Source organism: Cyprinus carpio, chromosome B6 (genome assembly GCF_018340385.1).
Source record: "Cyprinus carpio isolate SPL01 chromosome B6, ASM1834038v1, whole genome shotgun sequence".
Taxonomy (NCBI): domain Eukaryota; kingdom Metazoa; phylum Chordata; class Actinopteri; order Cypriniformes; family Cyprinidae; genus Cyprinus; species Cyprinus carpio.
In genome coordinates, this window is record NC_056602.1 from 8,684,967 (window position 1) to 8,710,431 (window position 25,465).

At 35.2% G+C, this 25,465-nt stretch overlaps 2 protein-coding genes and 1 pseudogene across 8 annotated transcripts in view; 1 reads left to right on the forward strand and 2 right to left on the reverse strand.

Moving 5' to 3' along the window:
* LOC109090208 (plakophilin-4-like) overlaps positions 1–879 on the reverse strand; it is a 33,806-nt gene extending 32,927 nt beyond the window's left edge. For 2 of the 7 annotated variants that reach the window (XM_042725542.1, XM_042725541.1), the window contains exon 1: positions 559–870. The gene's annotated coding sequence lies outside the window, so the exon portion shown is untranslated. Of the gene's footprint in view, positions 1–558 lie in introns of all 7 variants that reach the window. The other 5 variants (XM_042725537.1, XM_042725538.1, XM_042725544.1 and 2 more) reach the window with 5 other exon arrangements.
* A 1,727-nt stretch (positions 880–2,606) lies between these two features.
* Positions 2,607–8,304, reverse strand: LOC109093719 (annotated as a pseudogene).
* A 1,047-nt stretch (positions 8,305–9,351) lies between these two features.
* Positions 9,352–13,139, forward strand: LOC109093758 (cytohesin-interacting protein-like). The gene is made up of 8 exons (XM_019107443.2): positions 9,352–9,551; positions 9,756–9,796; positions 9,894–9,948; positions 10,103–10,205; positions 10,289–10,379; positions 10,978–11,044; positions 11,284–11,350; positions 12,063–13,139. Exons 1-8 carry the CDS (start codon positions 9,381–9,383, stop codon positions 12,125–12,127), a joined length of 660 nt encoding a protein of 219 aa, XP_018962988.2. The 5' UTR covers positions 9,352–9,380; the 3' UTR covers positions 12,128–13,139.
* The last annotated feature ends 12,326 nt before the right edge of the window (positions 13,140–25,465 follow it).

Sequence of the window (25,465 nt, forward strand, 5' to 3'; positions counted from 1 at the left end):
TGGAGACCAGCCTACTTCACAGGCTGTGGGATACTGGACTGTAGGATGCCATAACACATGTCATCAAGGATTCTAATTAATGTGACTAAATAATGCAACATGCATTGCATTGCCCAGGTTAGAAGATGATGAACAGATGAATAAAATGCGCCATGCAGGGATGATGATGGACCTGAGATGATGATGGGAGGTGTAGTTATGTCGATTAGAGGTGGAAGCGACACTACACCTGCTCAAGTTATTCAATTTATGCATTAAACAATGCCATCAATTATGTAAGCATAACTATAGTACAACTGCATATATTCTGCACAGTTGACACTGCAATGAAGAAAGGCAGATGGAATGAGCTTTAAAGCAGGCATCGACAGAAATGCAAACCGTTTCTCCGCTTGTGCACTGACCACCGCGTTTATTACAGCTCAGTTTTGAAAATGACTGAAGGAGAGATGCACGAAATCTGCCGATAAATGATAAGCAGCGATGAATTCCCGCCGCCAGCGCGCGCCAGATGTTAGCAACGCTTCAGTGGAGCTGCGCGAAATCACCAGTACTTACCGCAAAACCGCCGAGATGCAAATTATTCGCGGAGACCGATAAATCCATTTGTAACGGAATCACTAGATGACATTCTTTCCGAAGGTGTTTTCACGCGATGAACGGGCGGCTCCGGCTGGGTCTCACGCGCTTCCATGGGCAAGAGGGTCAGAGCGCGTGACGTAGACGATCCACATAGAGAGATGCCGTTTCAGGGCATTTAAATGTGTTGCCATGTAGTCGAACAGGAGTTCATTAAAAAAATATGGAGTTCCTATCGAAGTACGTAAAAAAAAAAGACGGTTACGGAGCGTAAAAAACAAGCCCTAAATGGTCACACGAGTGAAACATCTGCTTATAGTACGCATTAACGCCCACAAATTGGTTACTTTGAATTGCTTGATATATGTGTTTAGTCTTCTATTGGTTGGATTTATAAGTATTAGGGTTTAACAAAGTCCACATAACTTTGGGGAAGACTAGCCGGCGCATCATAAATATTTTGTATGATGATAAAAACAGGATTTTCTTAAGGCTTTTTTTTTTTCGAAATGAACATTAGGCAACATTGCCATCGTGTGGATAAAAGGGCATCTCCCATTGGGAGTGATCTAAGTGCTTCTGTCAGATGATATAACATCTTTCACTGCCCGATCAAATTATATTAGCCTCAGCCTGTATTAGGTAGCCTGTATAAGGATTTATCTGTAAATAAATAATAATAATAGTTAAAATAATAATAATAATAATAATAGGCTTTGCAATTATTTTAGCTATTTACTAAACACAAATGGCAGTGTAGGAAAAAAGAGAAACATTTCCCACGCATTACGTAATAACAGGTATGCAAAATACCGGTTCTGCCAGATGGAGCACCAATGCTTTTTGAGCTTAGTTCAGGAATCCTTATGCTTTACCCATCAGGTGTTTGGACATCATCATTTAGCTTAAAGGAGAGCCTCTTCTCATGTTCTGCCAACTAGTCACACACACTGAGTCTTGGACCTGTTAGAAGCCAGCCAAAGTCCAGCATTCAGGGCTGTTATGAGAACCTGTGGGGCTATTAGTGTTTTTCAGGCGTCTCGTCGGTCACACTGTCCATATCTTGAATTTCAAGTCAATATTAATCTATCCAAAAGGGCAGTGGATCCCAGTGTTAAGCATATAAAATATGCACACTGTGTCACAGTATGCCACTGAAGAGTTTATTAAAATAGTGAAATTATATATTTGGTTGTATTGCAGTACAAACTTTTCAGCTTCTGAGAATGTCCGCATCTGGCATTTAGCAGATGTTTAACATTATGTGACTTGTAGACTGAAAGTTAAATGCCCAAGTCATAGGGTGGTATATTATATGACTGAGCAGGGCTGTCATCAGTAACTGTCTCTGATGCTGGGTCGGGTCGACTCTACAGTTTCTGCTTGTTTTGATTTTAAAATTGAACATCTTGTGGTCAGAAACTCCTGTTTCTTATCTCCTCTGGACTCTGGTTTCTTCTTAATGAGTGCTTCACTTATCTTATTTCAAACATAAACTATCATTTAAAAGTTTGGGTTCAGTAAGATTTGTTGTTTTTAAAAGAAATGATCATTTTCAGTGGCAGTAAAGACATTTATGTTACAAAAGATTTGTATTTCAACATCAAGGATTAGGATCGCGTGACAGGGAAGACTGGAATACTGGCTGCTGAAAATTCAGCTTTGCAATCACAGGAATAAATCACATCTTAAAATGTATTAAAGTAGAACAATTATTTTAAACTGTAATCATATTTCACAATGTAACTGTTTTTGTTTTTAATCAAATAAATGCAACCTTGTTGAGGCTTATTTTAAAAACGTATTTTCATATTATATTGAAATATTATTACTGTTGTTGTGTTTAATTGTTATCTAATTTTCATTGTTTAGTTTTTAATTTTTTTTTTGTTTTTTATATACTTTTATTATTGAATTTCTTTGATGAATTATTAGTGTTGTTTTCTGAAACAACTGTAAATCTGTAGAGATAACAGTGCATTCAACCTGTGAAACTTGCCTCTGAAACAATGACTACAAACAGCAAGCATTTTATGCACATGCAAATTTATTCAGTCATCATTTATAGATATGAACTGACAGCAAGTGTAAACATTGTTTTCAGAAGGAAGAAACATTAAATTATACAGCGTAGAACACCAAAACAACTGAATCTCTGATTATTATTTACTATCACATCAATACTAACAACAACAGACATTCACAATCCCGAACTCCCTTAACCCCCTTCCTCTTCTCAAATCTTTACCAACGGCATCTCCTCACTTCATATAATCATTTATTGTAAGGTTACCTTCTTGTGTGCTCATCATGCGCTCAACTAGCTAACTACTGGGCCGTAAGAACACTTAAAAGTGTTCAAACCAGAGACTTAGTGTAATGTATACAACAGCCATGCAAAGTGTAGTAAGAGTTTGCAGCTTACACATTTTGTCATATCCAATGTGAGACAATTTGAGGTGAGAAACAGCTGTTTAACGTGGCATAGATATATCCTATCTGTCTATGTGTATGCTATCTTTAGTTTTCTTAAGGTTTTGGCACATTATTGCACCATGATCACTAATGTGCAAGTGAAGAATGAAAAGTATGAAAATCAGCCCCTTGGTATCAATGCTTCACACATCTAAGATGTATTTTGTGTTGCATAAACCCTGTAGTTTTCATTTAGGGACTTACAAATATTCCTTCCATCTAGCGGTATAGTTATCCTGATCACAAGCACCACAGATATGTGAGCATAACGCAAACAAGTCATTTAGATAAAGATGCAAATGAGAACAATCAGATGACTAAAAAGTGTTTTTGCAGAAAGCAGAGAGTGGGTGGTTGATGCAAAGGAGCTAGTGGATACGAGAGAGCAACAATTCATGAAGAAGGGTTTTAGGGGACATCATTTTTATTCCAGTTCCTCCTCTGGTGCAATGGTGCTGGTCTGCTCAGAGGTAATGCCTAAAATATCAAAGGCACACAAGTTAGATTTACAATTATAGAAATAATTTGACATGCTTTATGAATTGCATACCAAGCAACACTGCAGCTGCCTCCTATAGTGTATGTGGTTAACGCAACCCAAAACTCATGATGTTATAATAAAAAACAGGAAGTCTCACTTGAAGCATCATCATCATTGAGAGATTTATTCTCTTCTTTTGCTTAGCATAAACATAACATAAGTTTTTGGATGTTTTCTGTGGGGGTGCCGCCTTCTTCTCATGGGAACTGTAATGACAATTATCAAATACTTTTACACTAAATACATTTCAGGAATTGAAAAAATTGTTCTTATTGTGAATCTGGAAAATAATGTAGAAGTTAAAAATTTTGATATAATAAAGAGACATACATCTTTTTGAACTTGTTGGCTTCCCCAATCTCTTTTTGGCTTAGGGAGAGCTTCTGCATCTCCGATGCAGCATGGTTTACATTCTGTGTAAGGAAATAAGATGTTTATAATTTCAGGATTAAACAAAATTATTCACAATTTAATTTAATGGTGTAAAACGCTACTAATGAAACTGATTAATTCAAAATTCACAATAAATAATTCCAACCAATAAAAAATAAAATTCACAAATGCATCATTAATACAAAGAAAGATGAGATGCATGAAGGCAGAATAATAAATGACTAAAATGCAGTAAGATGATTCAATTTCCTGTGTAAAAGATGAAAATGATAGCGCACGAAGTGAGAACCACAGATCTAATGCTACAGGGTACAGAGCCACAGCAACAGTCATTTCAGTCAATGTTCTAAAAGAACCACTTCTTTATAGTTAAATTTGTCAAACTGGTTTTTACATTTGAAAGTCTTTGTTCAGTAACCTTAGTACTTTAAATTATCTGCTTTCAAAGTATGCAACCCTAACTTGACTGCAGCAAATGAGTATTTTGTCTTTACAACTAAATAGCCACATAGCAAACAATTTTAACAAAAATTTGTATGCCTGAAGAGTCACCATGAAAACAGAAGATACACTATATTGACTACTTCAGTCATTTCCATGAGTACAAATCTTCATGTTAAAGCATATAATGATATTCTAGGGAAATGTGTGCTTCTAATTTTATAGCAACAGTTTGGAGAGGAACCTTTTCTATTCTAACATGACAATGCATCTTTATATAAGGCAAGGTTCAAAAAGAAATTATTGATTTAGTCAGTGTGGAAGAACTTGACTGGTCTGCAGAAAGTAAAGTCCTAATCCCAGCAGAACACCTCTGGTGTGACTTCAATTGCAGAGCTTGAGCCAGAAACCAAACACCAATGACTTGTACACATGGGTAGAGTCATTTTAGACATTTCCAAAGCTGGTGCCACAGAGATGGAAATACAATTTTTATTATGTTTCCATCTATAGTCTTGGAAGTGCCTTTTTCTGTTCTAAAGAAGGGGTGTCCCAATACTTTTGTCCATTTGTGACCCTGGAGCACAAAACCATTCTTAAGTCGCTGGGGTATATTTGTAGCAATAGCCAACAATACATTGTATGTGTCAAAATTAGCTATTTTTATTTTATGCCAAAACAAATTAGGATATTAAGGTTGTGCTCCATGAAGACATTTTGTAAATTTCCTACTGTAAGTATATCAAAACTTAATTTTTGATTAGTAATATGAATTCATAAGAACTTTATTTGGACAACTTTAAAAGTGATTTTCTCAATATTTAAATATTTTTTTTTTTTTGCACTCTCAGATTCCAGATTTTCAAATAGTTGTATCTCAAGGAAAATTTTGTCCTATCCTAACATTATTCATTCAGCTTTCATGAAAAAAAAAATGGACCCTTATGACTGGTTTTGTGGTCCGGGGTCACATATAGTGTAACTTACAAAAGTCTTATGGGAGAACATGGTCTGACCATATCTTTATCCAAAGTGTTCATGTCAACCATTAAAGAAAATAAAAACAGAATCAAGACAATGGAAAACAAAAACAGCATGCAGCTTGGAGTTTTTTCTCAAATGATTCAAGTGAAGAAGATTTCTTCACTGATATGGTTTTGCAGGCGCATGGCAAAAAATAAAGATGGCAGATGAAAGATTGTTTGTAATATGGCAACAATTATGGGAGGTTTAAATAAGTGATGGCTATCGCGGTCTTTGCTGATCCATTCACCTTTTTACCAGAATCCCAGGCTGAACAGTTATCAGTTCCAAAAGGGGGTTCCAAGTGCCCTTTAGACTTGCCGTTTCCATCAGGGGTAGTTGCTTCACTGCTGCTGTAAGCATAAGATGACAATATGCAAGAAGAGCAATATTAATCGATAGAGGACTCAGTTTGAAGTTAAAAACATCTGAATTGTTAATTTCTTTATTACAAACATGCAGTTTTTTTTTTCAAGAGATTTTTTTTTGTTGTGTGGGGGAGTGTGTATCTAATGAATTATTGTGATTTTTTTAAAAAAATTTTATCAGCTGTTTGAACTCCCATTCTTACGGCATCCATTCATTGTAGTGGATCCATTGGTTGAACGACAGATGTATTGCTAAATCTGTTCTGAAGAATGAACAAACTCGTCTACAACTTGGATGGCCTGAATTCCTTTAAATTCCAGAAGTAATCGACACATTCATAGCATCTTTTTCCAGCCAAATAATTTGTAATAAACTGAGATGATGTCTTATAATCTGTCTAGGATCATTCTTTTAATCAGAAAGATGTATTTCCGAAGCCTTTGGCTTCATTTATTATTTCTGTACAAAACAACACCTTATGGGCTGACGAATTCTCACCTCTCTTGATCATCAGGTGTGCCAGAGAACCAATTAGAAGCTTTGTAGGAACTATTAGATTTAGTTTCCACAGGGTCATCATGGCTCAGCAAACCTATGGGAGAAATGAAAGATAAGCAGGGCATAATTAAAATGAATCAAATCAAATCTACTCTCGCTATTTGAGCTATTTCTTTAAGGATTTTTTGTGTTTATCAAGCTGATTTCACTTTTAGTAATCCAGTTTTGTGTAAAAATGTCTTACCTTTTGGTACTTGTATCAAACAATAAGTCACAAAATACTTAAAGGTGTTAACTTTGTTTTAACTATGTTTTCAGAGGTGTATAAAGACCATACTTAATGAACCGTTATGTTTTTATTACCTTAGATTGAGCTATTTTTATCTACATACACCGCGGGTCCCCTTACATGGAAGTCGCCACCATGTTTCTACAGTAGCCCTAAACGGACAAACTGTTCTACAGAGCGCGTTTCGTCACTTTGTTGTTCTTGTGAATAAAACACTGACACAATGAATAACAAGTACATTAACATTTGCAATAACATCCATTTATTGACTAATTAAGTAAATATAATTCCTTAATTTACCTTTGTAAAGAAATCTCATTGCTCTCAGCTGTCTTTACCGTCGACATCTTTACACGTGTCGGCCACTGCAGCTTCTCTAAAGGGTGGGGTGAGCGCAGGACTGAGCCCGTGGTTGCATTTTGCAACCTCTCCACTAGATGCCGATAGAATTTACACACTGCACCTTTAAAGATCACTTTGTATTCTATACTAAACATTTGTGCAAAAGCAGCATGTCATTCTAAACATATGTACTTCACTTAGTTTCTTTAATAAATAGTGAGACAAGTGCATAAGATGCTATTCTGAACATATCCTAAATCATGGCAAAGCTGAAGATACATTTGAAAACAACACATTCAAGTGTGACACAATTACCCCTCTGTCCTCCTTGTTTTGCAAGTTTAACATAATCCGAGTCAGTGGCCTGAATTCCTACGCGTCTTCCTCCTTTAGTTTTTTCTTCAGGAGTGGTGTCAGCAGTCGCAGATAAACCCGGAATCTGTGATGAGGGTCCAACAACTCCATTTGGACTAGCAAGGTTAGCTGTTCTCACACCTACAATGCAATTGTAATATTTGCACAATTATTTGCCTTAATCAAAAAATATTTGCGAAAACAATATGCATGTGTATTATGTGACAGCAATGTAGGCCTAAGGTGTTCTGTAAAGAAGATAACAGTATAATGCGTTTCTCTACCTGGCTTTGTCCGGCGATAGTTGGGCTCGGCAGCCATGACTGGTGTCTTAGTGGTCAGTGGTGGTTTGATAGCTCTGGAATTGCAGAAAGACCTTACCATTAATTCCAAATAAAAGGTCAGCCGAACTATTGTCCTTTAACGCGTGCTTAAATTATCCAATGAAACCGCGAATTAAATCACCGCGTCATTGTCAGCTCGACATATTGAGCACTGATCGTTTTTTCTTTGTGTAGACAGCCGTGTATCTACAGCTAACTTACCAAAGCGAATAAATGTATCTATTACCGATCATGTTTTTAAAACACTGTGCTTATTTTAGCTGTTTCTCTTAGGATTTTCTTGTTTATCATTTAGTTCTCGAGTCAACCTTGTCGCCTAGTAACAAAAGCAGCATCAGGACCACAATCATCATCTGTACAAGACAAGCCAATTATCAGTGCAGGTTTTAAAAATAGAACTCACAGACATTGCAGATAAAAACAACATTGGAAGCAGAATTCAAATAAGAAATTACATCGCTACTGATATACCTGAGGCCACGAAAAGATGTGGAAAAGACAAAGCTTACGTCGTGTTAAGCAGCGCACAGAAGGGTGGACGCCTAGATTCCTCTTCTTCATCAGATTGAACTGCGCACTGAATCCAGAGACGCCTTTCCTGCCACCTACTGGATCGGGAATGATCTTCAAGAAGCTTGGAAACACCAAAGACTATCTCCTCCACGCGGCCCACAGCACAGTTTTGACAAACGCAAGGATTTGCATGTCATGTAGTATATCATTCAGAAGCAGGGATTAGCCAATATAGTTTTTATAAATCATTTATTATTAACATTTCTTTATTTAATTGTTTGTTTGTTTGTGTGAAGACAGTTAAAATATCAAGGGCCAAATTACTCAAAATTAAATAATTACATAAATGTTGAAATATATAAATAAATCATTAAATACATAATTAAATACATATAGGCTATAAATGCATAAATAAATGCATAAATATTAATTAATTAATGAATTTGTTTATTTATTTATTTATTTATTCATTCATTCATTTATTTTATGCACGTCCCGACAACCATAACCTTGAAAATGAAATGTGGAAGAAATAAATAAACAAATGAATAAATGAATGAATGAATATTTACGCATTTAATTATTTAAATATGTATTTAACCATTTATTCATATATTTCAATATTTAGTAATTTGGCCATACTGTTCATCTTCATCAATTCTTTATTTCTGTTTTAATTTATACGGAAGTAATTTTCTGAAGACATTCTGTCTTTTTATTTTATTCTTTTATTATTTTGCTTTACTGTATTGTATTTTAAAATGAAAGTGTATTAAAATCTGCTATTCATCTTTATTAATTCTCTGTTTCTATTTTAATGTACAAAAAGCATTTTCTGACAATTTTAAATAAATTAATTTAACGATAAAAAATGAATAGCACATATACAATTTCATTATGAGAAATGTGGAAGCAAAATATTATGCAAAAAAAAAATTAAATTTAACAATCTAATTTTCATTTTTATCATACCTGTACAATTTTTTTTTTTTTTTTTTTTTTAATTGGCAGAAAATGTCATGTGGGTCTACGTTTTGTTTGTTTTAGAGGTGATTTTAAACATGATTCTCCATAAATGTGCGCTGACACAGCCTTACAGTAAAATCATTCTGTAGTTTGTAGTGAAGCCCCGGGGACTTTACTGTGGTCATGTGACGTGACATCCGTTCAGAGCAGAGGCGTGCATAAAAACCAGAGAGTGACGTTCTCAGCAGCAGAGATGCCAGCACACACTCTGAAGATGACAGCATCTGTTCAATACATAAGAAAACTGCTGGGGAAAAGCAGCAGTGCGACAAGCAACCTGTTGAACAGTGGACACAAAACACAGAAGAACACTACTGATTATAAAACCATCAGGAATAAAGATGGAAAAAGTCATAAAAGAAACGTAAGTGACTTTTTTTTTCGTATTTGCTTTATTTCTGACATGTTTATTATGTTTATTTTGTTTGATGTTTAAAATGATTTGATAATTCTCTAGTAATATTCTGCTGAACATGCAGGTGTAGATGTAAATAACATATTAACCTACTAAACTGCTTAATAATTAATTAATTGTTAATAATTAACAATGTGGAATGTTATTTTGTAGGTAGTGCAATTCCAAGACAACACAACAGAGCAGTATACACGGTAAAAAACATATTAAGTTGGATCTTAAGCTTGTCAACCCACATGCACACCTCAAATTCGGTATGACTCTCTCTTGCTCATGTCTCTTGGTTAACAGGAAAAGTGTCATTTTAAGAAGAAAAGAAAATGAAACTTTTGGGTTTGACATCCAGGTAACCTCATTATCCACCCACCCTCTCTCTCTCACACTCTTCTTTTTTCTCCATTCATTCAAGCATTACGTGCCTGCTTGAGGGCTTATTATCTGTCAGGGGATAATTGGATTTTGGATGATGAATTGATTGGGTCTTTACTCCTTGTCCATAGACAAGCAGTGTTGAGAGATGCATCAGTACTGAGCAGGATTTGGGCTCGTGTGTGTGTTGGGTGAAGGAGAACAGTCTGGCAGAGAGCAGTGGCTTAATGACAGGTGAGTTATCAAGACACCTGCTCACTTCTGTTGAGCACCAGTGTCATTCCTACTTACTAAAATCTCTTTGTCTCTCACCTCAGGTGATGTTATTATAACGATCAACAGTGTGAATATTGCTGGATTCACTCAGCAGCAGATCAACAATCTGGTTCAAAAGTCCTCCACCTTAATGTAAGACTCAGCTCTATTGTCTATGTTACCTTTTTGATGATTAATGTAGGCTACAGTTATACAATGTATTTTCAACAGAGAAAATATAATAAAAATGCTACAGTAAAAAACTGTTAGTTTGTTCACTGAATTATTTTTATTTTAATTGTTTGCGAGGAAAAAATATGAATTAGCGTAATTTATGGTTAATATTTCATTAGATATAACAGGTCACTACATGCATACATACACACACACATACCTTTTTATTCAGGTTTTATATTATTATTATTTTTGTTGTTGTTATTATTATTAAGTATTCTAATGTCATTTTTAATAAGAAAAGTAGGTCACATTTTTATTAATGGTTCCTGATTGATTATATTTCATTAAAAAAGTTTAATTCTGTGTTTATTGTATTGCAACTTTTTTTTATAATATTACAATATGTGTATTAATACTTCCTTAATAAAGTAGAAGTTTAATAAACTATTAGTATTATTGTTATTTTGTAATAAGCTCAATGAACCAGTCAAAACCCTGTCTAACCCTAGTTTTTATTGTAAGTGATGCTTGATCTGAATATATATTTTTTTGTCTTGTCTTTTGTTGACTGTAGGATGGAGATTATCAGAGGTGTTACAGAAAAGCAGAGACAACTGCTTAGCAAGCTTTATCTTCTGCAGGTGATTTTCTTCAAAATATTGAACATTTCTTAGTAGCATCAGTGCCCTAATTATGTATCTTTAAAACACTGCATAATCATTGTTCTTCTGTTTTGCGTAACTTGTGTATCAGTAGATATTTACGGTAATGCTGTTGTATATTGCGCAACTGTGAATCGTGAACAAAACAGGATTTCTTCATGCTTAACAGGTTTTTTTCTTTCTCTGTGTTTCCCCCTCACATTTACACCACACTACAGAAACAGTTTACAGAGAAAAGTGAAGAGCTTCAGACACTCATCGCAGAGGAAGTGCGTCTGACAGGAGGTGTGTGTTAATGTGTGTTTGTGTGTGAGAGAAGATTTAAGACAGAGAAGGTGTGGGCATAAACTACCCACAAGTGAAAAACATCATTTCCCCATAAAGCCACGCTCTGCCCTCAGGATGCTAACAAAAGCATCAGAAGATCTGTGCGTGTGTGTGGGCGGCATGTGGGGAGCGTCTGTGCTTATATGTAGAAATTCTGCTTTTACAGGAAGAAACTTTGCTGACAATTCTAGATACTCTTCTGATATTAAACTACATCAAGTCTACACTATAAAAAATGTTATGCCAGTTCATATAAAATGTGTTTCATGTAGTAACAACTAAATTAACTGGTTTATTCAAGTACAATGAATACCCAGTGATGCCTTAAAAGAACAATTTTTGGTTCCATAGTGTGAAGAACATTTGATAATTTAAAGGATCTTTTGCCACTATAGGGAAAGGTTCCATAGATGTTAAAGGTCCTTCGTGAAACATAGATGTCAGAGTGTGCATCAATAGTAACTTTTAAGGGAATAACATGTTAAAAAGTATTAACATAGTATTACATATAGCATAATACTTTATAATGAATAATAATAATGTGTACTAAACAAAACTGAAAATAGCACCAAATGAAATATTTTCAGTTAAAACCGGTTTTCATTTCAGTAACACAATAACACAAACACTTTAGTGCCAGTAAATTAAAACAATCTGTTCCTGTTTTCAGGTGGTGTGGAAAACATCCAGAAGTTAAATGTCCTTCCTGCAGGATCCTCTGCGAACCTTTGCTAACAGTGTGGAAAGAGAGTTTTTTTCCCACTTCTAATACAATCAAACACACCTAATCAAGGTTGTGGGCTTCACTGGAAAAGTACAGGCTAGTGCATTACAACAGGGTTGAAACTAAGCTCTCTGGTAAAGTAGATTGTGCATCTTGTGCTCCTGAGCCATTTTAAAGTTAGTCCAGGGAAACAAATCCTGGCCATATGCTCAAGGAGACCCCATAAGAGACCCTGTTCAGACAGCAGGCGGCATATTTTCTGTATTTTTAAACTCAGTGCTACATAGTGGTTTGAATTAGTGAGTGAAAAGCTAAACATTTAACTATTTATTTGAATCATACTGCATTTTGTATTATCTCTACTGTATTTGTGTATTCTACACTATTAAGCAGTCATTTTTATTGTCAGTTTATTTCATTTTAACTAATTTATATTTTGTCTAAATGTGTTTTGTGTATTCATGTACGAAGTTCTCTAATATTTATATCATTTCCATATTTATATAATGCCTCTTTAATAAACTTTTATAACAAACTGATGTTTTGGTGCTTTGTAGCACAGGCTAGTTCTGCTTTGGGCTGTTTCTCACTGTACACTTAATCTTGCTGAATGTGGTTTGCATAAGTTGATTTGTCTGCTGTTTGCTTCTGCTGAACACGTAGGTTTCCCAGATATCATCTCAGTCAGTGGTAAAACACCAGATGCAGTTCTCATTCACCACATAGATCTTAAACATGGCAGGAAATGACACGTCATTGACAGTAGATCCGGTATCACAGACAAACCATAGCGTTCTCATCACTTTTATAATACTTGATTGACAGAATAATTAATGCCTCATTTTGTGTTCAACCCCTTTGAGACCTAATTTTTAGCTTCTTAAAAGACCTTGAAGAATATCTTTACAGTACTGAATGGCACTCACACAAAGCTCAAACAAACTGATGTAAACACAAGTAAGATTTTGTTAATTTCTTAGATAACCCTGGGAATGTTCATCTAATCACAGATTAGAGTTATTGAGGTCTTGCTTATTATGTGTAAGATTTTAGTATATAGTTATTTTGTTTGTTCAAATACAGTTTAATTTTTTTAATGTGTACTGTGATTGATTGTTATAAGTCATTTCATAATTGCTTCTAGTGGTTAACTGAAATATGGTGAAAGTGTTTATAGTAAAAATATTATTTTAAAATAAAACACATTTAATGTCATTTCTATTGAAACATGTACGTCATGTATTCAAATATATTTGTAATAAATGAAAATATGTCATTTTAAATGTAATAATAAGAAACAATCTACAGTTATACAGGTGCATCTCAATAAATTAGAATGTCATGGAAAAGTTCATTTATTTTGGTAATTCAGCTCAAATTGTGAAACTTGTGTATTAAATAAATTCAATGCACACAGACTGAAGTAGTTTAAGTCTTTGGTTCTTTTAATTGTGATTATTTTGGCTCACATTTAACAAAAACCCACCAATTCACTATCTCCACCAATTAGAATACTTCATAAGACCAATAAAAAAACATTTTTAGTGAATTGTTGGCCTTCTGGAAAGTATGTTCATTTACTGTACATGTACTCAATACATAGATTCTCTGACTGACATAGATTGGGGTTCAGGTCTGGTGAGTTTGCTGGCCAGTCAAGCACAAAAAAAAAAAAAAAAAAAAATAAAAAAATACCTGGCTACGTGTTCTGTACTAGACTAACTGAGACTTGTCATGGCACTTGTATACTGTTGTTGTTCTCTTGTTGGTCTGATTGCTTCTATTGTTCTCATTTGTAAGTCGCTTTGAATAAAAGCGTCTGCTGAATGATTAAATGTAAAATGATTAAATGCACACCAACACCATGGTCATTTAACCAACTTTTGGTGCTTTTGGCAGTGTGGGCAGGTGCCAAATCCTGCTGGAAAATGAAATCAGCATCTTCAAAAAGCTGGTCAGCAGAACGAAGCATGAAGAGCTCCAAAATTTCTTGGTAAACAGGTGCAGTGACTTTGGTTTTCAAAAAACACAATGGACCAACACCAGCAGATGACATTGCACCCCAAATCATCACAGACTGTGGAAACTTAACACTGCACTTCAAGCAACTTGGGCTATGAGCTTCTCCACCCTTCAAATGAAATACAAAACTTGCTCTCATCTGAAAAGAGGACTTTGGACCACTGGGCAACAGTCCAGTTCTTCTTCTCCTTAGCCCAGGTAAGATACCTCTGACATTGCCTGTGGTTCAGGAGTGGCTTAACAAGAGGAATACGACAACTGTAGCCAAATTCCTTGACACGTCTGAGTGTGGTGGCTCTTGATGCCTTGACCCCAGCCTCAGTCCATTCCTTTTGAAGTTCACTCAAATTCTTGAATCGATTTTTCTTGACAATCCTCATAAGGCTGCGGTTCTCTCGGTTGGTTGTGCATCTTTTTCTTCCACACTTTTTCCTTCCACTCAACTTTCTGTTAACATGCTTGGATACAGCACTCTGTGAACAGCCAGCTTCTTTGGCAATGAATGTTTGTGGCTTACCCTCCTTGTTAAGGGTGTCAATAATTGTCTTCTGGACAACTGTCAAATCAGCAGTCTTCCCCATGATTGTGTAGCCTAGTGAACCAAACTGAGAGACCATTTTGAAGGATCAGGAAACCTTTGCAGGTGTTTTGAGTTGATTAGCTGAGTGGCATGTCACCATATTCTAATTTGTTGAGGTGTGAATTGGTGGGTTTTTGTTAAATGTGAGCCAAAATAATCACAATTAAAAGAACCAAAGACTTAAACTACTTCTGTGTGCACTGAATTTATTTAATACACGAGTTTCACAATTTGAGTTGAATTATTGAAATAAATGAACTTTTCCACGACATTCTAATTTATTGAGATGCACCTGTAATTATAAATGAGTAGTCAAGACATCAAATCCTTTAAAGCACAACAAAAGATAATGATTTACCTTTTAATTTGGCTTTATTACAATGTGCACTTTTTAAAGGGGAGAAACATGAAAGTTTTCTCTCTTTAAGTACATTTATGTGGCCTTTTTTTATTATTATAAACCTATATAAAGTTCACTACAAGCACACATTCAGTACAATTAGGCACACTTCTTTTTCACAAGGGAAAATAGAAACCTGCTTCCCACAAACAGGTTGACTATTTAGCATCTCCAGGAATGTTGGACTGTGAAAATACAATATCCACCTGACAGAAAGCCTGTTACACTTATGTAAGTCTAGGAAAACAAAACTTTGCTGTAGAAGAATGCCAAGACATCAAAAGAAGCTGGTGCCACTTTTTGAACTGAATGTCCTCTCTTTATGAGCCCATTAATCCCACAATCCCATGCTCACACCCAGAAATAGAAGCCAGTAAACACTGTTCTCCAAACAATGATGATGAAATGAGAATGGGAATGAGAATGAGGCTGCGTCACCCAGTGCCAGTAGATTCCACTGAGTCGTGAAGGGAGTGACACAGACACAGCCATGCACAGACTGCTCACCACAAGAGACTACTTCTGAGCATCCTTCTCCTTCTTCAAGATCTCCTCTCCTTCCCAAACTGCAGGAACCAGAGACAAGAACAAGAACAAGAACAAGAACAAGAACAAGAACAAGAACAAGAACAAGAACAAGGTAAGATGCATTATTGAGCAAGTACAGTGAGGTTTTAGAGTTTGCGTCAGTGCGGTGGTTGGTTTCTAAGTTTGTACTATCAATGCAAATCTTCTTCATAGACTAGTCATTGGTTTTGATGAAGGTATAAGTAAACTTTTCACATTCAGATGGTTTGGTTTACTTCTTCAAAGTGCTTAAGTTGGGTTATGTTGAGGAAAAACTCATTTTGGTTAGACAACCATAAAGAGAACAGCAATGATACTTTCAAAATGTAAACTGCAAGATGTCTAGACATGGTTACTTGGACAGATATTCTCGCTTTCCTGTATTTATGTAATCATACGGCACTTTTTCCCATTTCTTTCACGTTATGTAAGACCTATCATTGTTGAAATATACAGGAAGAATCATGTACTTGCAATTCTCATTCCAGCAGTTGGTCACTTTGTTTAGTCAAATCAAATTAAAATTCCTCAAAACAACTTTGCATCTTTTGCCAAGTCTCATCCTTTCCTTTCGAGAACTTACCAAAAGTCTTTTCCTAATTTGGACATGACTAACCATCATGTTGAGTGAAAGCACTGTCATCTGAATACCATATCAGGTAAACTGATGAAATTAGAGCACAGTCATTCGTTAATTATCATATTAATACAGAAACCAGTCATTACAGGCATGTTATATCTCGTCAGTTTGGTGGTTTTGGGATAAATGGACTGGAACTCAAACTTAGAATTTGTCTCTTTTTCTTTATAAATTTACAACTGCCGAAATCTCAGCACAGGAAGTGACATCAATGGAGCCGAACGACAAGGACACATTGGAAGCTGAGAAACAGCAAATGAATGGTCAAACAGCAGAAGCACTTCAAGAGATGACGACACCCAAAGAGCCAGCCAATACAAGTGAGAATAATTCAGATACAAATGAACAAGAAAATAATGAAGAAGAAACAATTGTGAGTAATGGAGATGAAGAGGAAAATACAAATGAAGAAATAGAAAAAGATGAAGAGGAGGATGAATTGGGTGATGGTTTCCAGCCTTCGGTTGAGATGTCAATCCGGCTATTTGAAAAGGACAAAGGGGAAATCACCCGCCCTAATAGCATGTACAACACTGTCAGCTACAAGAAGATTAAGAGAGGAAACACAAAGCAGAGAATAGATGAGTTTGAGTTCATACTGGATGTATAACAGTGAATGTATGTTTTCATGTGGTTCCTTCAAAAGTATGTGATTGTTAAACAAAGGCTTAACACATGCTCACACACAATCAATCACATGAACAGTATTTTCTGACAACTTCATTTCAGCCTATATCACATTTTTGTAGAGATCAGTAGTTGTAGAAATCACATTTTGTAGAAGCTTCAAGACAACTGCCTCATCTCTGACTGATTTGAAGTAACCCCTCATTTGGCAGCGAGCTGGAAAAACAACATTTATTTGTCTACAAATTAGATATTTTCATTCATGAATGCTCCTTCAAATGACACGCAGTCTGTCTGACTAATGCAGGCCTGATCTCTACTGTGTAAGTAGTTGCCAAATCAACATTGATGAATTACTGGAAGAGCTTACAGTTACATTAGCATACAGTATGAAGGGCATTATTGTATTCCTGTTTCTAATGTAAATCTACAAGTTTCTAATGTTGTATTTATGGTTTCATGGCTTTGTAAATCATGCTCACATATTTTAAAACACAGCAATAGACATAAAAGCAGTTTATCATTTCTATATTCAGATTTGTATATGTAATGTCTGCAAACTGTGATTATATCTTTGGACAATTAGTAATTTTCATTGTTTTCTATACATAATGACATAATGTTACTTAATATCTGCCATACTAGAAACTGCATTCATGTAATCTGTAATAGTTCTTGAATTCATGTAAAAGTTGTCATGGCTTTCTTTTTCTCTGACTACACAAAATGAATATATATATATATTTTTCATCTGGTGAGTTCAAATAAAATCTGTGCAATAACTGGCTTAAATTGTCTGTAAATATCTTACCAAGTTGAGACAACACATTTACATGTTTTTATATATAATATAATATAATATAATATAATATAATATAATATAAAATAATATAATATAATATAATAATTTCCTCACCACTAGATGGCAACATTGTTTTGTCTTGATATAAAAGGTGAGGAAAGCGGTTTGCATGACGACTACATTCTCAAACTACATTTCTGTTAATGGGTAAAAACGTCTTCATTTGAACTTTGAACATATCCGTGATCACACGTTTTTATTCTAAACAAAATCCTGACTGTTATGTGTCCTGTTATGCATAGTTGTAGAATTGAAACATTCATCATCAACTAAAGATAATAAATAGACATGGATTTAAAAAAAAAAATAACAATATACAACAACCCTTTATAAACCAGGCTAATATAAAACCAGAATAAAACGACAACTTGGATAATAAAACTCTGACACGACAAGGAAGACCAACAAATTGTTTACTGTTGTTTAACTAATCATTTTTACGTGGCAACTAATTTATGTATAATCTATGTAATGAGATATTTACTGCAGTAATTAGTTTAATTTGGGTGTTTATGTTTATTTATATCTTTGTGTTTCTGGCCTCTCTCTAATGGCTCATTGGGAGTCTGTGTGGGTTTGGTGTTGTTTCCTCTGTTAACTTTATAAATGCTTGAACTTTACATTACAAATCTCATTAATTGCTTTTTATTTGAAGGCAGTTTATGAATATCACTTCCATTCCTCCAGCCACATCACCTGCTGCTGGCTGAGTGTAAAGTACTACAGGTTACATTAATGTTTTCATAATTCTGCTGGAGGTTTATTTAGGCAAAAGAGACTGGGCTTTAGGCCTGGCTTGTTTGAGTCAGGTCCGGGCCTCATTTGAATGGTTACAAATGTCATGCTGCCATGGCAACGGGAGGTTTGTGACTGTTGTGGTGCAGCCTCCCTGGGCTGGGGGTCGGAAGGCACTTCCTGGGCAGCACACATCCCCCGTGGTTTAGGCTCGTAATTGACCTTTCCTGACAGAGCCGTGCGGCTTTTCATTCTCCCTTTCTCTGTCCCTTTTCTACTGTTTCCTCTTTCTTTCTGGTTTTGTTGCTCTCACTCTTTCTGTCTGCCCAGAGAGCAGGTTGCATCACGGTGGGCTGAAATGCCACGATTGACCCGGGGCTTTTACGTAGCTCTTTCAGACTTCCTCTGGCTCTCTTTGCCTGCTTGAGACATGTTTACGCAGTAAGGACCATGTGCTTGTCTGCTAGTTTCGTGTCAGATAAAAAAGAAACAAGCTTCTCATGGGTTGCAACTTTTGAAGTATGACGTATTACACTCAAATATTTGGATACTGAAGCCAGACTGAAATTTGTCAATTTTATTGGATTAAACAGCATAAAAACGAAACAAAACATCAGACTAGGATTAGGTAGCATTTAATTATTTATAAAAAAAAAAAAAAAAAAAAAAAAAAAAAAAAAAATTTTCTTATGGTAGGCTTTAAATTCTAAAACCATATATACTGCCCTATGGAAAAAAAAAAATCCATTGTTATCGTGATCTAAAACCAAAATTATATAAAGTATTTTCATTACTTGAAACTAAATAAATGTTAAAATAAATACAATTAAATATTTTAAAAATTTAACTTTTTATTCCAGCTAGTTGCCATTTTCGTTTAGTTCAACTTGATGGATATAATAATAAAACTAAAATAGCTGAAACTCAATAAACTAAAATGAATAAATAAAGATGAATAACAATATATTTAAAAAAAATTAAAACTATTACAAATTATTAAATCACACAACAAAATTACTAAAACATGAAAACAGGAAATATAAAAATAAAATCTAATTAAAAATATAATCAAAATCTATAATAGTGTATCAGTGATGCTAAAATAACACTGATAAATCCATGGAAAAGCCAAATGCAAAGTAGCTTCAAAAAGGTCATAATAATAATAATATTATTAATAATAATAATAATAGTAAATGAAATAAATAAATAATTAACATTTACAGAATTTGACATTACTGTTTCATGCTGCTTTCTAAAGGCTAGTCAGAATTCATATTTGTGAAATTAATCACAAATTATTTTAATATTTTCAGGTTTGTACATTTAACAGTATGCTAATGGGGGTAGAAAAAAGTTGTACTATATTAATAGAAATAAGAAATGATTTATATTGTATATATGTCATATGAAAATATATAAAATTGTCTACATTTATGCCAATTTCATTATTATTATTATTATTTTTCATTGTATTGGCAGTTATAAATGAGCACTTTGAGGGTTGCCTGTGTTTGAAGTGTCTAAAAGTGTCCAAATAGTTTTGAGGCCACTGTATGAATGAGATAAATCTATCAGTGTGTAAAAACAATTTTTGTAACAATAGCCTACTGAATGCCAGTTCCGTATTTAATGTGCGGATGAATCCACAGATGCTGACATGTTCAACATCTTCGTTCTAACAGATCTGTGGATGATGTACAGAATAAATGATGATTTGAGAGCAGGAGGTCGCCTCGGAAGTGTGAGTCATCCGTCAGTGTTTGTGTGCTGTGAGAGCGGCCCACTGTGGCCTGACTCTACGGCAGACATTCATGAAGCCCCCTCACGCCATGATCGCTCCACAATGACAGCTTTGTGAAGGATGGAAGAGAGCTGCTGTGGAAAATATTCAAGACATTGAGAGAAAGAGAGAGACAATGAGAGAAAAAGAGGAGCTATCAAAGTGTTTAGTTCACAAAGCCTGCGAGTGTTCCAGCTCCACTGGAAACTTTCAGTCGTTCAGTTGAGTTTAAAGGGGGTGAGAGACAAATAGAAACTCGCGTCTTGTGGTAAACATGGGGTGGGGTCAGGAGGGGTCACTGTTCTCTGTGCATTCAGTGAGTGGGTGAGATGGGTTTCTGGAGGCCTGTTCCGCTGTCCATTCTCTCTTCAGGTCAACTCCAGAGACCAGTGGCGTCACAGTGGCTCACAACGGACATGCCATGACAGAAAGCACAGGAACTGATGACGTCTCACATCGTTTAGGGGGAATTCTGAGTGAAATAGCCATCTGAAAATACTAATTTCTTACATTATACACACATAATACAGAATTTCTTTGCATGGTGGTGTTGTTTCCTGCACAAAAGCTCAACAGTTTCAAAAGAAGTCAGAAGTCAGAAAGAGCTTTATTACCAAGCATGTTTACACACACAAGGAATTTGAATTATCAACTTAAAGGTGGGGTATGTATTTTTTCAAAAATGCTTTAGAAAACTGAGTCATGTAGAGTACCAAGACAAACTTGTAGCCAATCAGCAGTAAGGGGTGTGTTTACTCATGATGGGGAGGAGAGAGCGCTCAGTGCACAGGACGGACATTAGCCGAGCCGAGCGATGACAGAATGATAGAGATGGCGGATAAAAACAAACCAAAAAACGTCTGCGGAACAAAAGAAGGCTTAAGATAAGGCAAGAAGTAGGACCCGTGTAAATATCAGATCAGCTTTCGAGCGCTGGAGAGAACTCAATAGTGGGAAGACCTGCGATTGGAGGCTGAGGTTGCTTTGTTTCTTCTCGATAGGTGAGTAACATTGGTTTTGCTTTGTTTCACAGAACTAATATATGCTGTTAAAACACATATATGCATTTTAAAACACACAGTACTACCAAAACACATTCGACCTGTATAGTAAAACACATTGCTTTCCCTTGATGACATTATACCCCTGAGCCGGCTGGCACAGCAGATTCCACCATAATCGTTGCCTGGGTTGTGCACGTAAGTGTGGCGGAGCTATCAAAATAGGGGCGAGACCCTTTTGGAGTAGGGGTGTGTTTGTTTTGGTGATTTGAAATATCAACATTGGCTACCAGAAATCACTTACCCCACCTTTAAAAAGACTCAAACTTCAATTTTTTATATCTGTAATATTAGATTAAATTAAGAATCAATAACAACAACAACAACAACAACAACAGTAAGAATTATTATTATTATTAAGCAAGAAACAGAAGAAAACCATACAGTAATATAGCTAAATCAATAGATACATGCATTTATATAAGACACACATTTATATAAGCTGTTTAATTTGAATTATTAATAATTGTAATATTTAATAAAAATGGTGACAATAAAATATGATGATGATTAAAAAAGAAGAAATAGAAAAAGGTGACAATAAAATATGATGATGATTATAAAGAAGAAATAGAAAATATAAGAAATAAATTAGATAGATAGATAGATAGATAGATAGATAGATAGATAGATAGATAGATAGATAGATAGATACAGTAGATTTACCTAAGACTCTATAAAAAATAATAAATTCAATTATTAATAATAATATTTTAAAATGTTAACATTTCCTATATTATTTATTTTTTATATTTTAGCACCAATAATAATTATTTATAATATTATATGTTAAATAAAAAATAGGATATTAAAGTAGAAAAATAAATAGAATAAAAAAAAACATACATTCATACATACATGCATACATAGTGCCTTTATCATACAGTGCTTTTACAGAATGGATTTTTCTAGTCTATTATATAATTTTCCAAAATATTGAGAGAGCGAGAAAAGAGAAACAAAGAAAGAGAGAGATGTACATATATAAAGAGAGAGAGAGCAGGGAGAAGGGAATTAGAAAGGGTGACCCCAGAAGAGTGGAGGTCACAAGAGGTTTTCCTGGTGAGTAGTCCTTTGGAGTCTCTTTAGCTTTGAGTGACAGGCATCCATTGTGATGGCTGTGAACCGCTGCACTCTGGTTTCTGTCCATTCTTATCACCAAACCAGGGCCGGTCTGAAGAGATGGCTGTTCGCAATCCGTAGAATAAGGATGGCTTTCCACCACAAATGACCACCGAGTCGTTTGTGTCCATCCAGGAGGGAGAGGTTGAACGTAGAGGAAGTGCGATTGTACTGGCCACACAATGCACAGGTGCTTGATAAATGCTCTGAGAAGACACGGACAGCGGACAGCCTGACGTGGGGGGTGGGGAAGAGTTTATGCAGGGAGCAAGTCGGGTTTCCCAAAGGACGGCATTTTAATTTCTAATTCATTAATCTCCCCTGTGCAGCCATCCTGCTTTGTGGAAAACGAAGACCAGTATAAGATTCACCTGACTGGCTCAAGTCAAGGTCACAAGGTATGAAATCAGAGATATACTAAGGCACCTAATTCTCATCTAAGAGAGAGAACGGTCCACAAAAGTAGTCATATCTAAAATCAGCCGCATGAGGGAAATTGCTAAATAAACATAATGTCTTAAGGAAATTGCAGGTCATTAGAAACTAATCTTTAGATCTTTTTCATGTGTGATATAAATAGTAAAGTGTGTTTTGTTCAAAATCCCTTTCAAAAAAACGACGTGAAAAGAGTATGTCTGAATTCACATTATTCGTAAAATAGTAGGGAAAAAGTACCTGGATGACCTGCTAGGCCTACTTCTGGATAGAGTTGAGTCTTTACTATCTCATGAGGCCATGGATTTGTGAATGGCAGGGAAACAACACAACTGACACTGGTAGGTCACATGAAAATGTCAAGCCACTCATGCTACATACTACTTTCATACATTTATTTATACTACACACATTAATACTATAGGACAGACTTTTTTAATGGTTGCAAAGTACTTATTCGTTTTTTTGGACACAACCAGTATTGATTCATAATAATAGCATGACCAATGACACCTTTTTTTATCTTAGCTGACAGAATATCGTACACACATATTTTTGTACTTATAAAAGAGTTTTAATACAGAAAATCTACATCATGTCAAAAATGCATAAAAACTATACAAAGGTCAGTTCACATCTAATTTTTGCATGCCATTTGTCTATATACCAATGCACAAAAATGCATTAAAAAGTTTTGCATTGACAGCATCCAATTCTGAACGTTCACGTTTGTTTGACTCTGAACAGATGCATTAACAGCCATTAATTAAGAATTATAGATCATTTCTAAACTATTTTCGCACCAAACATAGCATATGTACATCTGCAAGATTTCTGTTAAAGATCGCTTCATCTGGAAAGCATCTGCTACAAACACATCTTTAAGATGTCAGTTTTACATACATTCTAAATCATAAACATCTTAAAAACATTTTCTAAATGTCTATTTGATGTCTAACAGGAAACGTCATAGAGATCTTCTTCCAGATGTAAACATGCACTTGAAATAATATAGACCTCTCTGAGATGATTGTGTGCTTATCAGGGTTGTCTTGGTGTAAACAGTCAATGGAAATTTCCCATCATACAAGAAAAGCGAAAGTGTGTTGCTCAGTGCTTTTGGTAGTATAATGGTTCTCACAGATTCTCTCTCTCTCTCACACACAGTGTGGTTATAGCGTACACCTTTGTGGGTGTACAATAATTCCTATTTGGGATAGAAATCAAGACAATATTCCATATTCCCACTGTTGTCTGAGGGACTGTAGAGTATTATGATCTGTCTGCCTGGAGGCAGAGAAATGGTCAGGGAAAATGGTGACAAAAGAGATGCTAAAACACAGAGAGCCTACTGTTTATAGTCACTTTCCCCACACACACAGAAACAAACAAAACAAGAGAGACTAGGGAGACAGACAAAAGAATCAGCTCAAGGAATGGTGGGAATTTTTTTCTGCCGAAGACTTAAAGAATGGGAATAGTGATTTCTCATGTGCTAAAAGAAAGAAGCAGAAATTAGAGCGCTGTGAGATGGGAAAGAGGCCACTTCACTTCATTGGTCTTGCTGCTGCTAGATTCAGGGATTCATATGTAACTTCTCTGTTCTATCTCTACCCAGACAATGCAACCTCACATCACAAAAGCAATCGGATCATCATCAAATTAAGAGTGAATCATTATTTCACCATCCATCTTGCTGTTTTCATAATTTTGGCTGATGGGAATACCTGAAGAGAGATTCGGTCCAGGATTACAGATGACTCTGAGTTGATTGGGAACTGTACTTCAGTGGTCAATGTTCCGCTCTTAAGATAAATCCGCCATTCCCTCAGCATCATTCCTCTCACATTCTCTAATTAGTTTTCAGTATGCTAGAAGAAAATGGATTATCACCTAATATCTCCTCTCAAAAATTACAATATGATTTAAACAGGTCTCTATCTTTGACAAAGAGGAAAAAGTTAATGTTAGACCAACATGCAACTGTTTATTGGGCTCTCAGTATTTTCTCAGTTGCTTTTACAATAATAATAATCAACAACAAAATTGACCCAATATATTATTTAACTTTTTATTACAACAAAACCACATTGAAATAACTAGAGAAGTTATAAGACAGATATCATGTTTAAGCATCTGAAAACAATGAATGATGATAAAAATCCCCCTTTTAATGAATAAAATGAATTTACTCATGTGGTCCTCAAGATACAGGAAAATGAGGCAGAAGTGCAATGAAAGTACCTAAAGTTATTTCCTATCATTTTAGATGATCAGAATGTAACTATGACAGAGGTTTCTAAAAGTATGGCTTCGTATAAAAAAGCTTAATTTGCCCCACTGGGTAAGATGCACCATCTGGGTGACCATCTGAATGAATCTGATTCAAACTCATGTGAAATTTTGAAGATAATAACAAAAACTAATCAAAACAAAAAAATAATCAAATTTCCTTTTACAAGCTCTCCTAATTCTCCTCTTAAAGCTAACTTAAAGAACATAAAACCAACCAAAT

What these genes read in the sequence shown, in the direction of transcription:
- LOC109093758 (XM_019107443.2), top strand. Translation starts at nt 9,381, where the DNA reads ATGCCAGCACACACTCTGAAGATGACAGCATCTGTTCAATACATAAGA. An exon ending in GAAAAAGTCATAAAAGAAAC is followed by an intron (nt 9,552 to 9,755) that starts GTAAGTGACTTT and finishes GTTATTTTGTAG; the next exon opens with GTAGTGCAATTCCAAGACAA. An exon ending in GAGCAGTGGCTTAATGACAG is followed by an intron (nt 10,206 to 10,288) that starts GTGAGTTATCAA and finishes CTCTCACCTCAG; the next exon opens with GTGATGTTATTATAACGATC.